This window comes from Saccopteryx bilineata, chromosome X, assembly GCF_036850765.1.
Source record: "Saccopteryx bilineata isolate mSacBil1 chromosome X, mSacBil1_pri_phased_curated, whole genome shotgun sequence".
NCBI lineage: Eukaryota > Metazoa > Chordata > Mammalia > Chiroptera > Emballonuridae > Saccopteryx > Saccopteryx bilineata.
The window spans coordinates 91,111,014-91,125,587 of record NC_089502.1 but is presented as its reverse complement, the minus strand read 5'-3'; the positions used below and the strand labels follow the sequence as shown (position 1 = coordinate 91,125,587).

General features: G+C 38.5%; 1 protein-coding gene across 10 annotated transcripts in view; it reads left to right on the top strand.

Moving 5' to 3' along the window:
• The window catches only part of CASK (calcium/calmodulin dependent serine protein kinase), a 493,794-nt gene that overhangs the window by 441,926 nt on the left and 37,294 nt on the right, over positions 1-14,574 (top strand). For 3 of the 10 annotated variants that reach the window (XM_066250381.1, XM_066250380.1, XM_066250382.1), the window contains 4 exons: positions 620-688; positions 3,694-3,762; positions 5,170-5,205; positions 6,835-7,031. In XM_066250381.1, coding sequence (XP_066106478.1) covers positions 620-688; positions 3,694-3,762; positions 5,170-5,205; positions 6,835-7,031 — 371 coding nt within the window. The remainder of the gene's footprint in view (positions 1-619; positions 689-3,693; positions 3,763-5,169; positions 5,206-6,834; positions 7,032-14,574) is intronic. The other 7 variants (XM_066250386.1, XM_066250385.1, XM_066250387.1 and 4 more) reach the window with 3 other exon arrangements.

Below are 14,574 nucleotides of genomic sequence, written 5' to 3'. Positions count from 1 at the left end.
TAGACCAAGCCATTTCTAACCACACATATCCAAAATCTATGTTCAGATTAGGCTCTGGAATTTAAAAAGGTGGGCAGAATGACAAGCCCTGGCAAGCAGAGGGAAGCATTTTGGACTTCTGGTCCCAGACCTTCTTCCCACCACAACCATAGCAGCCTCTTGCATTATGAATATCTATCAACTGTAAAATAAACACATAGACTCACTATAGTAAAAAACCAGGTCAAATTATGAAATCAAAAGTAAATTTTATAAAGTATCATCATAATGTAGCCTACCAAATATAATTTTATGTAATTACTTGTTTTATTGTCCAGTTCAGTTTCTATTCATTTTTGAAAGACATGTCACTTAGAGCTTTTTGTATTCATGTTTATAAAAAGGTAACTGTCAGAGATCTGTTATACCACCACTGTCTGAGCAAAGCAGTCAGCCTTGACTTTGCAGGGCTTCTCACAGGAACAACCTGACTGTATTGTGAGTTTCCCTGCTCGATAACTCAGTTTCATTTTAGACCCGGGTGCTCTCAGCTGCCTTACATTAATTGCCCTCACACGTGACTTCTTTTAGTGTGTGTGCAACATTTGTTTGCTAAAGAAGCTGTCTTTTCTTCCTCCAGCGGGAAATGCGGGGGAGTATCACCTTCAAGATCGTGCCAAGTTACCGCACTCAGTCATCATCCTGTGAGGTAATGGCTTTAACGAAACACCCTGTCTCCTCTGGGTTCTTAACTAACTGTCTGCTCATGGCTGAATGTTTTTGGCTTTCTGGGAAATTGTTTCTGCCTGTGCTGTTGATCACTGCACACCAATTTTACAACAAAGATAACGGAACAGAGTAGGTCCCATCCACCTACTCAGTCCTACTTCCATGGGGACATCCTCAGCACTTTAACTTTCTGCAGGCCAGAATCGAAGCAAAATACAGAGAAACTACAAATAATGATATAAGCCTTAATGAAGAACAAGTAGAGTCTCTGAGGAAAAAAATTAAAGAGCATAATTACAATAATATTTCCAGGAAGTACCTTCACTTCCCTTGTTAAGAAATCATATAGATAGTTCTTCTTTCCAAGAATCTGAGAAGCATTCTAGTTCTGTCAAGATAAAGTCATTCAAATAATTATGACAGGTCTCTAGATAAATGTTAAGTCCATGACATTATTAGAGGAATGTAGGCTTTCACAACCTTTTGTGAAACTGTTTGAACTTGGAATGATACGTGATTCATAAACAGGTTTTCTAGAGTAATACAACCCCAAAGTTTCTTTCTTATAATAGACTTATCCTATACACATTGTCCCTTTTTCAACCTATATTATACAGATTTATGTTCTCTATTAAATGAAATTCAAAAACCTATTATTTTTATATTTGGAAATTCAAACTGGCATAAGGTTATCATCCTTCAGTGATTGCACAGTCAGCTGGAGTATTATTTTTTGAAGCCTGTTCTTTCATGTGCATATTCCAAGTATGTGTACATCGCTAGGAAGTATACATCTGATACACTTAATTTTTAAGACTGCCAGGTAACTTACTGGAACTCATCTAGAAAATTGAATTCATACTTAGGAGAAGTTGACGGAGAAATTATAATGTTTCTTTTATTCTCTAGCAATGTTGTAAATTTCACAAGAAAAATCAGTTGCTTCCTGTGTTTTTCTAAACCTACTGAAAATATGTATAAGTATTTGTAACTTTGTCAAGTTTATTTTTAAAGAGTCATGACAGTTGGGCTTCCTGTTTATATCAGGTCTTGAGCTCCTCTTGGTGGCTTTTTATGGAACTTCAGTTAATACTATTTTAAAAGAAAATGCAGAACTCTTTCTGCTCCAGGATTTGTAATTTTGAAATGTGTTGCCTAGAACACAGACCTTCCTGGAAAAGAGAGAATGTCACACATACAGTTTATGTAAGGTTTTTTAATATTCTAAAACTATTTAATATTCTTCATATCATTTCTCATCATTGAAGAAATTTAGTAAACACGATTCATTTTGGTCTTTTTTGGCTAACTAACCCAGAGGTACTGTTAGTTATTAATATAAGTTTCTCATGTGTTTTTTAAGTGGTTCAACTAGTTTTGGATTGGGACCAGTATTATTACATGTAAATTCTATGCTCTTGAGTAAAAAGATCCCCCCCCCCAAACCTTCTTTACCTCTGAATAGTAAAAAAAGAAAAAAATGCTCCCTTCCCAGTCCTACTCCCAACCTACGGTATTTGACCTCCTGTGCTCTGGCAGAATTCAAGCCTGTGCTTGGACTTTGTCCAGCTGGGACAATATTTCCTAAAGGAAGGCTCTCTGGCCACCTGCATCAGCACCCCACTGGCCCTTGGTAAAGGAGAGACCCGTGCCCCTCACTCTGGCCCTGCTGACTGGAGTCTCTGGGGATGGGACCTGGAAACTAAACCACTCACTAACGTTTAAGAAGGCTCATCTAAGGAATCCCGTTATTTAAAAGGCTAAATTTAGAGTTCCAGAAATTTTCTTTAAATTTTCTTAGGGGGATGGACATATCTTTTGAGCAGGCATGCACATTTCAAAGGTTTCAAAGAACTCTACTAAACCAAAAATTTTTAAATATTTACTTTCTTCCTCTCCTTGGTCTTATCATTAAAATTGATTTGGACAATAAGGGAATGGAATCTGGAAGGAGTTTGTGTCTAATAGTATAGAAAGTGCAGTTGAGGATTGAGGGCTGTGGCTCCTAGAATCTTTGCCAGAAGTGTGATACTTTCAAAGACTCAAGATTATGGTTTTAATCAATCTCCTAAAATGATCTAAAGAATAAAGGTTTCTTCTCTAGTGTATATATGTTTTTTACGCCTATTATAATATTTGTCCTAGAAAGATCCTAAGGTGATTATAACATGAGAAGCCTTTTTTTTAAGGTAAGAGGAGGAGAGATAATGAAGCAGACTCCTGCATGTGCCCCAACTGGGGTCTACCCGCAACCCCATCTGGGGCCAATGCTCAAGTACCAAGCTATTTTTAACACCTGAGGCTGATATGCTCCAACCAGCTGAGCTATCCTCAGTGCCCAGGGCAATACTTGAACCAGTCAAGCCACTGGCTGTGGGAGGGGAAGAGAGAGAGAAGGGGACAAAAAGAGGGGAGAGGCAGATGGTCCCTTCTCCTGTGTGCCTTGACCAGAACTCAAACCTGGAATGTCCATATGCTGGGCTGACGCTCTATCCACTGAGCAACTGGCCAGGGCCGAGAATTCTTTTTTTTAAGGCTAGTTTCATTTATAATGGAGTCATTCAGTAATTTTTGATACTGAAGTACCTAAAAATTACTAAATACTTTTTAAACCTAATTTTTAGTAAAAATTAAGCAGTTAAGATCTTCAGCACAATAATTTTATAGCAATATTTGTCATTTTACAGTACTAGTTAAGATTTTATTATCAAGTCTCTTCTGGGTCTGATTTAAAGAAAGCAAAGGTTAGAGAATGTTGGAGACAGGATAGAAATGGTTAATGAATGACAAGACCGTCACTTACAGTATGTGATTCTTTAAACTGCAAAGTTTTTTTCTTCTGTGAAATCATGCAAGTCAGTATGGCACCTTTGCAGCTAAAACCTCAAAGGAAATGGTTGTCAGACTGTGGTTGTAACTGTTGATGTGAATATCTCTGTTTCTGTGCTGGTGTTCTGTGTTAATGAACCTTGTGTCTTATTTCAGAGAGATTCCCCCTCCACTTCCAGACAGTCCCCAGCTAATGGTCATAGCAGCACTAACAATTCTGTTTCGGTAAGAACTCTAGCTTCACACGGCAAAGTGTGACAATTTTGTTGGTGCCACCTGCCATGAGTGTTCTAGTTACGTATGTTCAGTGGAAATATTGTCTTCTGCCAATATACAAGGCTACTACAGCTACAATGCAGTTTACTCCTGGAAAACCATTTTCAACATTTTCTTCTCAACAAAAGCCCTTCCATTAGTTAAATCTGAAAAAATGTAGTTCAAGACTACCTTGGTCATTCTCAAAATATTTGTCACCCCACTAGTATTTATGAATTTGCTCAAACTTATACAAAGGATGTAAATGAAAATTTGTTGAAATTTCTAAATATTTTTTTAATCTGAGAAGGATAAAGAAATGTACGGATTTTGCAGAGTAGGCATTTGGGTCATCTTGGGCTTGTAGTTGTCTATTCTGAGGGGTATCAGCAACATGTTTTAGTTTCCGCTATCTAAGTTTACGAATTGGTGTGCCCTCTGTTTTTGTGGTACGTGCACATAATTTTGTGAATTATAAGCCTTGCCTGGATATGAAAAGCAAAAGGAAACTGGCTTCAAACTGCACTTAAGCCACGCTGTTACCACATCTTTAACACAAAGTACTTTATATTTTGACCTGAACTTGGAATTTTATAGTTTTTAGAACTGCCCATTTTGAAATATAAAAAGAACTGTTTTTAGTTTATTTAAGCAAGTGGAAGCACTTCTAAGTGCAAGTATGCAATATTTTGGGATAACAAAATCTTCTCTTAAGTTGCTGGTATTGCTGTTAAAATTAGTGAGAGTTCTAATAATGCAGCAGTATCACTTTTTTCTGACTATTAATTGCCCTTTAAAAATATATCAACTTTTTTATCAGGTAAAATTTTAAATAATTTAGAAATCATCTCAAGTAAATGATATCAGTAAGTGAAATTATGGGAGAAATTTTCCTATGACTTTTATTTTCAACTTCAAAATAGGCTATAAAGCAATTCATTTATAACAGTTAACATTTAATACTTTTAAGATGGTGAAAATCCATATAGCCATCAAATTTTTCAAAATCTAAATGGTTGCAGTAACTAAGTTAAAAGGGCAACAGCTCTTTTTGGTTTGGGTTTTGGTTTTTAGTTTTAATAGGGCTCTTTCACTCGCAGTGGCTTTTGTGTTGAAGATGCTGAGTTGTTTCTTAAAAACACATTTTCTCTCTGCTTAAACTTACCTGCTTTCTTCAGCTTGCTGCTAAATGGCCTGGGTTTGATTTTTTTTTTTTTTGATAACTCAACATTTCTGAGAAAAGGAATAATGTATATTATCTCTTTACAAGTTAAATCTAGCTCATTTTTTAACCATATTGTAACAGAACACACAAATTACTTTGTACTCTTGAAAAGTAAATGAAAATTTTTCTCCTGGGTTGGCTTTATTCTACAGGACTTGCCATCAACTACCCAACCAAAAGGACGACAGGTGAATAGATATCCTCTATAGACACTTCTCTGAACTGAACTGCTAATAGCCAGTCCTTTATTAATAACCCTTTCCATTCCATAATGTCTGCATTTTGGACCATAACATTTTAGCATTGAGAGCTTGTATCATTTCATTCTAACACATTAAACATGACTAATTCTCTATAAAGATTTTTCCCTCACATCTTTGTAGCTATGATGGTTATTGTAATTTCAACCTGATAATTATGTTGATGATTAATAATTCAGCCTTTTGAGGGTCTTATGGGGTGGAAAAAAATTTTTAAGGTTACAAAATTCTTAGAATTCTAAGAATAACTAAAATTACATGCTGTTAAACATTTTTAAGCAATAATTTTCTGAAATTTGAAGGCTTTTTTAAAATTTGCATTGTATGTATATTTCTAAAAGCCATTTACAATGAAAAATAACATAAATAACCCAGCTTTACGTCCCCATAAGCCTCTGTTAGTTCACACATGAAAAGTTAAGAGCTGCCACACGCTGGCAGGTACCATTCAGTGTGCTAACTCCTTCACAGTACGAGTTTGAGGTGCAAATGCAGAAACCTGTTCATTTTGTAGGCTGAATTTCTGAAAAGAAAAACAAAATAATTGTACCATAGTTCCAAAGCCTTCAGGTTGGTTTTACAGTGACTTAAACATTAATATTCAATTTTAATTTCAAGAAATAGAATTTTTATGGACTTTTTCTTGAAATGTGGTATTAAAAAATAATCAGATTTAGAGTTAAGATTTGCATAAGTTAGCACCTGATAGAATTCACCACAGTTTAGTATTATGACTGAATAAGTGATTTGGCATTATATACCTTGCACCTTATTGTAAAGCACTTAGAAATCCAGTAATTGATAAAATGCTGCCATATGATAACCCCTTGTATGCCAGTCTGTTTCCTTTTATAGCATTTACTAATTGCATTGACATATCATAAAACTTAAAGCCTTGAACTCTATGCTGATTTCAAGTGTTACGTTGGCAAAGCTACGAGTCACATTCATTTTTCTTCTCTAAAAAGAGTAAAATACAAATATAAGGCCTAAATGCTTTTTTAAAAATAAAACTATTTTTAAATGTTTGAATACATTTCAGGTTATCAGCGGTATGTAGACATACTGCCAGTTGTCGTGTAGGCATTTTACAAGATACCAAACACAGCATTCTTGCTAGTTTCATACCATGTGCTGCCTTAGGATTAAAACCCACGCTGAATGCTTGTGCTTATAGCGTAAATTGCCACATGGTCATGACAGCTTATCCATAACATCAGCTAACCCTAGCCATATTTTTAAATGGTAAGCATACATCTCTATAATTATGGGACTATTCTGTCATAGTAAAAGCCAAAATTAAGTTAGTTTTAGTAAACAAGTATCTTAAATGCTCCCTCCAGATAAAAAACAAAACAGCAGAGATTTAAACCTGTACACATCAAAAGTGGTACATTGTTTCTAGTGGTAGCAGGTTTTTGTGTTGTATTTCCATGCATCATTTTTGTTTTCACCATCTCATGTCCTGTTTGTAAGTGTTGATATGTGGTTAGTAGGTTAGCACTGTTTTCTTTGACATCACCATGGCATCTTTTCTTACAAACTCCTGTTTTATAGATCTATGTAAGAGCACAATTTGAATATGATCCAGCCAAGGATGACCTCATCCCCTGCAAGGAAGCTGGCATTCGATTCAGAGTTGGCGACATTATCCAGATTATTAGTAAGGATGATCACAATTGGTGGCAGGGTAAACTGGAAAACTCCAAAAATGGAACTGCAGGTCTCATTCCTTCTCCTGAGCTTCAGGAATGGTATGTTTTTGTTGTTTTGTTTATAATAAAAACAAAACCCTGCCCATCCATTTTTCAACTTTATATTATTGTTTTAAAGTATAAAACCTTTTAAATCTATTTCTTCCTCTACTAGCCAAACAAATTTGAGTTAGTCATGCAAGAATTCTAAATCCTCAACATCTAGTGAGCTCCTACTTATCCAGCCAGATTTGTTTTATGTAGCGGAAAAGGGTCTAGACCAGTGGTCGGCAAACTCATTAGTCAACAGAACCAAATATCAACAGTACAAAGATTGAAATTTCTTTTGAGAGCCAAATTTTTTTAACTTAAACTATATAGGTAGGTACATTCCTTACCGAGGTAGCGCCCACACATGGTATTTTGTGGAAGAGCCACACTCAAGGGGCCAAAGAGCCGCATGTGGCTCACGAGCCGTGGTTGCCTACAACTGGTCTAGACAGATGTTCAATGACTGGCCTCTGGTCCCTGTCATATTGTGGTGTCTTAGCAGAACCCTCCACTCCTATATGCTATTTCAATCCTGTTAGAATTCTATTTTTTAACGGCCCTCTTCTTGCCCCTCTGCATGCTCTTTACCACTCCTGTTCCACTCCACCACAGCCAAAAACTCAAATGTCCTGATTCAGTGTCACTCCAGGTATTTGAAGATAAAATGTGTTATGCTGTTAGGAGAAAACGATAGTCAGATGCTTCTTATTTACCTTGCCAGGTCTTTAAATGTATGTCTCTTAGGAAATTTGAGTTTTGAAAGCAGGTTAAAGTCAGACACTTTAGACCAGGTGTCCCCAAACTACAGCCCGTGGGCCACATGCAGCCCCCTGAGGTCATTTATCTGGCCCCCCACCGCACTTCCGGAAGGGCCACCTCTTTCATTGGTGGTCAGTGAGAGGAGCACTGTATGTGGTGGCCCTCCAACAGTCTGAGGGACAGTGAACTGGCCCTCTTTGTAAAAAGTTTGGGGACCCCTGCTGAGTTTAGACACTAGTTTTAACTGAGAAAAGGAGTCACAGATTACTATATATCTTGATAAAATCTGTTTATGCTATTGTTACAATTTGCTTATTTGAATTATTTTTTTCCTTTGAGAGAGAGAGAGACAGAGACAGACAGAAAGAGAGAGAGATGAGAAGCATCAACTCGTAGTTGAGGCACTTTTAGTTGTGAATTGATTACTTCTCATACGTGCCTTGACCAGGGAGCTCCAGCTGAGCCAGTGACTCCTTACTCAAGCCAGCAACCTTGGGCTTCAAGTCAGCGACCTTTGTCTTCAAGCCAGTGACCATGGGATCATGTCTATGATCCCACACTCAAGCCAGTGACCGCACACTCAGGCCAGTAAGCCCACACTCAAGCCAGTGACCTCAGAGTTTCAAACCTGGGTCCTCAGCATCCCGGGTCAATGCTCTCTCCACTGCACCACCACGTGGTCAGGCAAACTATTTTTTAAATAATGTTGATGGTTTTACCTTTGTCAGCCCTTTGACAATCTATCAGAAATCTAGTGCAAAAGAGATAATTTTATGTCTAAGTTTTGTTTCATGTGACAAAAAATAACCTTTCGGCATTGTGCCAGTTCCTCCCAAAATACTTGAATCTAGCCAAAAGAGACAAAAGCCATTAAGCTCATAGATATTTATAACTACTTTTCACGCATTTTTCTCGCTAATTAAAGGGATTCCTTAGCTAATCACTTTTGTTTGGTTTCCCTTTCGGCTATCCCATATTTCCCAAAAATATTCTTCTTTTTTTTTTTTTTTTTGTATTTTTCTGAAGTTGGAAACGGGGAGGCAGTCAGATAGACTCCTGCATGTGCCCAACCGGGATCCACCCAGCATGCCCACCAGGAGGCGATGCTCTGCCCCTCTGGGATGTTGCTTTGATGCAACCAGAGACATTCCAGCACCTGAGGCAGAGGCCACAGAGCCATCCCCAGCGCCCGGGCCAACTTTGCTCCAACGGAGCCTTGGCTGCGGGAGGGGAAGAGAGAGACAGAGAGGAAGGAGAGTGGGAGGGGTGGAGAAGCAGATGGGCGCTTCTCCTGTGTGCCCTGGCCGGGAATAAAACCCGGGACTCCTGCACACCAGGCAGACACTCTACCACTGAGCCAACCGGCCAGGGCCCCAAAAATATTCTTAAATTTAGAATATTAGAGTTGATAAGAACTTGAGGTGTCATCATTTTACACGGGGATTTGTAGACTCAGGTAGAGGAAGTAGCAGCCTTCTACTTGGCATTGTCTTTCAGTCTAATATTCAAGGAATAGTTTAAGCCAGTGATGGGCTTGGTGTGTCAAACTTTGCAAGAAAACCGAGCATAATTCAGGTGGTGTGTCACTTCAAGAAAAAAACCATAATTTCGTGATATTTATAGTTTAAATAGCAAAAATGTATAATTGTAATATATAACTGTATTTAATAAACCGAAAACTAATTATTTAACTTACCTGCTTAGTGACTTCTTTGTTCATCTGTCAGTCGGTTTCTTTTGTTGGTCTTGATATTATTTAACTTGTGTGGGGTGCCATGAACTAAGATAAGTGAGGGGGAGGGGGAATTCTTTAACTAACCTGACTATTAGTGACTTTTTTTTTTTTTCTGAAGCTGGAAACGGGGAGAGACAGTCAAACAGACTCCCCGCATGCGCCCGACCGGGATCCACCCAGCACGCCCACCAGGGGCGATGCTCTGCCCCTCCGGGGGGTCGCTCTTGCCTTGACCAGAGCCACTCTAGCGCCTGGGGCAGAGGCCAAGGAGCCATCCCCAGCGCCTGGGCCATCTTTTGCTCCAATGGAGCCTTGGCTGCGGGAGGGGAAGAGAGAGACAGAGAGGAAGGAGGGCAGGGTGGAAAAACAAATGGGCGCTTCTCCTATGTGCCCTGGCCGGGAATCGAACCCGGCTCTCCCGCACGCCAGCCAACACTCTACCGCTGAGCCAACCGGCCAGGGCCTATTAGTGACTTTTTTGTTGCTGAATTTCACTGGCTAAATCTTCAATTGAAGGTTGGTATTTTGTACACTTCAAGCCCAAGCAAGCGCTACTAAATTCATCTGTCAATCTGTTTCTTTTGTTGGTTTTGATATTATTTAACACTGAGAATAAGGTCTCACAAAAGTACGTAGAGAGAAAAATTGTGAGTAAAGCCATTGCTATATTTTTCAGGGTGCTAAAAGTATCTGGTAATCGGTTCCAGGCACTCCAAATTTCCTGTTTATAGTGGCACTCCTCTTGATTCTCCAAGCAGCACCTTTCCAGATTCTCAAACTTTGACCTCAAGTTGACAAACACCTGAGCCCAGATGCTGTCTTGAAATTCTGCAAGTTGTATCTTATGTAAATTAAGATGGCTGCTGCTATTTCTAATGGCAGGAAATGGCACCCATAGCACAGGCCTTCACCTCTCCCAGCCTCCCCCTCACTTATCTCAGTAATGATGGTCAGTTAGAAAATCCATGATACCCCAGAACAGTAGATTGGATGATGGTTGCTGTGGTTATGTGGTTGCTGGTAATGGCGATCACAGGGCCCCCAGAGATGCATCCCCCGCGGCATTCCACTGCTCCCTGCTCCACCGGCCGGAAGTGAGGTCAAAGATCCCCTAACAGCCTAACCGGAAGTCCTAGAACTAGCCGCTCTGTACCAGAGTTCTGTTGTTTTGGCCTACAGACCTCCGGCACGGAGTGTCTACACTACAGCAAATGTTTTATCCTTGGCTACTGCACCTGGCCGTGCAGGAGCCGAGGATTAAACATCCTCCTCTGCATGTGACCCCATACTTCTCTGGTATGCGGCCACGTGTCATCGAAAATGGCTACACGTGTCATTGCTGACATGTGTGTCACAGGTTTAAGCATTAACAGGAGGAGTCATTTTGATGATGATGATGTTATATTATTACTGATATTTATGTTTTAGAAAATGTATCCTTGAATGGTACCATATATCATGAGCATTTACTGAAAATAATTAAGTAGATTCCTGACCTCTTCTGCCCAGTCAGATCATTTGTATAAATCATGTTTCACCATTGATACGTAAAGACACATGCAGCCCCATGTTCATTGCAGCATTGTTCACAGTGGCCAGGACATGGAAACAACCAAAAAGCCCGTCAATAGACGACTGGATAAAGAAGATGTGGCACATATACACTATGGAATACTACTCAGCCATAAGAAATGATGACATCGGATCATTTACAGCAAAATGGTGGGACCTTGATAACATTATACGAAGTGAAATAAGTAAATCAGAAAAAAACAGGAACTGCATTATTCCATACGTAGGTGGGACATAAAAGTGAAACTAAGAGACATTGATAAGAGTGTGGTGGTTACGGGGGGAGGGAGGAAAGAGAGAGGGAAAGGGGGAGGGGGAGGGGCACAAAGAAAACTAGATAGAAGGTGACAGAGGACAATCTGACTTTGGGTGATGGGTATGCAACATAATTGAAAGACAAGATAACCTGGACTTGTTGATCTTTGAATATATGTAACCTGATTTATTGATGTCGCCCCATTAAAAAAATAAAATTATAATTTAAAAAAATAAAATAAAAATAAAATATTATAGACTTAAAAAAAAAAATCATGTTTCACCAATACCTAGAACTTCAAATCCACTGGAGAAATCCTGAGAAACAGCAGTGGAAAAAGCAAATTTGCCTCCTGTTTCCTATAATGATAAACTAGGTTATTTTACTTAATTCTGCTGAATAAAATGAAAAGTGCTGCAGAAAATGTGCTTTTGAAAATTACCCTAAAAACACTTGAGTAGCTGAAAAGGCATTGGAGAACTCAGCGACCAGTTTTTCTATGAAAGCCATTAATCAGAGCAATAAAAAGTAAAATACCAAATTGGCCCATTTTGCCATTTCTGATTTTTTTTTCATTGATTTGATTAAGGGAGAGAGAGAAAAGCATCAACTTGTTATTCCACTTAGTTCCATTTATGTAGTTGTGCACTCATTGGTTGCTTCTCAAATCCATGACCTCAGTGTGCCGGGACAATGCTCTACCCACTGAACAACATGGCCAGGGATGTTTTGCCATTTCTATTACTAAAAACTTCTCTGCCAGAGGACCAAGGTTAAGACCCAAGGCCCATACAGGCAGGGAAATCTGTTAGGAGACTATTTCCACAATATTAGGACTATGAAAGGCTATGCCTCAGGGTAAGAACAAGCAGGTAAGCATGCTCTTACTGCCCTTCCACACCAGAGGAGCATAGGGAAGGCTGCTTTGTTGCCAAGCAAAGCAAAAGAAGGAGTAAGAAGGAAACAAAAATTGTGGCCATGGGTTCACCTTGAGTGGATTTATACCCAGGGACACAGTAGCCTGGGACACCAGGGAAACTCCAGCCATGCACTTGATTTGAGGTTTACCATTTACTAATAATTCCAAATATCTATCAGAAACATAAAGATAGTCTCATGAGAACACTTATCTTAGGCCTCATCTTACAGCTCCTTCTAACCCCTCACAAACTTTTTCAAGGGTAGTGACTAGAAAGTCAGAATAACCAGGCACACAAGGAAACAAGTAAAACCTAACAGAGAGACCTAACTGAAGTGACAGAAGAAACAAACCCAAACTCACTTCATATATTGGAATTAGGAGACAAAGGTTTTTAAACATCTGTGCTTTTTAGCAGGTTTTAAAAAATCAACAATAAGCTTGAAAAATATGTTCAGAGAACAGGAAATTTTTTAATGGTATAGCAGAATTGAAAAATAACTGGAAGAAACTTATGAGGGAAAAAATGCGGTGACAAAACTCAGTGGCCACACACCTGTTAGAATGGCTTAAATTTTTCTAAAGTTTTCATCAACAGGTAAATGGATAAACAAATGATGGCCTATGCATACAGTGGGATGCTATTAAGCTATTAATAGAAATGGACTATTGATACACAAAACAATATGGATGAAACTCAAAATTATTATGCTGAGTTTCCAGGGGAAAAAAATGAACTATATGATTCCATTTATATAAAATTCCAGGAAATGTAAAACGAATCTAAACTATAATGACAGTGGTTACCTGGGGTTCCAAGAGGAGGAAGAGAGGGATTGCAGATGGGCATAAGGAAATTCCTAGGGTGATCAAAGTGCTTATTTTCATTGTAGTGATGGTTTTAGGGATGTGTCAAAATGATGATATTGTACACTTTAAATATATTCAGTTCTTTGCAGAAAAACTTTGCAACTTAAAATTGCAAAAATTGTAGAGGGAGAAAGGGATTCTAACTGGGATGATGAAGAAACAGCCCACTGGGCAATATGTGCCTTGAGACCTGAATGAGACTTTATAGGTACAGGAAGGCAATCCCAGCTGAGGGGAAAGAGCAGAGTCTCTTGTAAAATGGAACTGGTCTCTAGAATGTTGTTTGGCATGCAGTATTAACGAGGAAGAGCTGAAACAATACTATAAGCCAGACCCTGAAACTTTGTTCAAATATGTTGCTACCAACTGACATATTGTACATCCTATAGGTGAGAAATCAATTTTTTGAACCCAAATGCTTACCTTATTTATCCTCATTAAATTTCATCTTGCTTGACAAGGCTCATCATTCTATTCCTTTGATATGAGTCCCTGAATCTATCATCCCTCCCTTTGCCTCAGCAATAACATGTTAAACTTGTTTGAAATTTCCCTCTGGGTTGACCTAAATTTTAACATAGTTTCCCTCCACTTACTGAGCTAAAAGAACTAACATTCATCTCCTGAGTGACTGGTAAAAATCTGTTTTATTCCTCTATCACTACACCACATATTTTTATGGCCACACCATAAATTTTTACTGGAAACTTTTTGCTTTTATTTTTTAAACTTGAAAACATTTATTATTAAGATACTCTATACACTATAACATAAACTTCACAAGGTCAGGATTTTGTCTCTTTTAAGCTATCAAAAATTCCTCAGTTCTGTTTAAGTTTCCAAGGATTCTGTGCCTTACAGAAGCTGCAGTCATGACTAATACCACATATCAGCTTGTCCTGGAAGAATCCCCAAAGCAAGGCTTCCCCAGCCTCCTCTGTATCCCACTTACATAATATGTGGAGATTGACTTTGATGCTGATGCTGAGAGTTCCCAGTATTTCCCAATAAATGCCTTCCTCATAACCTAAAATAAAGAAATAAATAAAAATAAAACCCTCAATGAACAAAAGAACATAAGAGACATAGAGGATGTTCTCTTCAAGAAAACAGAAGAGAACACTTCCCAACTCCTCTTATGATGCCAGCATTCTCTGATACTGAAATTCAATAAAGGCAATTCAAGAAAACTACAGACCAGTGTACCTCATGAGCATATATGTAAAAATTCTCAGCAAAATATTATCAAATTGAATCCAGCAATATATAAAAAGGATAATACATTTTGACCCAATGGAGTTTGTACTGGAAATGCATGGCTGGTTCAACATTTGAAAACCAGTCAACCCAGCCCTCTGTATTAATGGACTGAAGAAGAAAATATTCCTGATTATAACAATAGATGCTGGGAAAAAAGCATTTGATAAAATTCAACACCCAC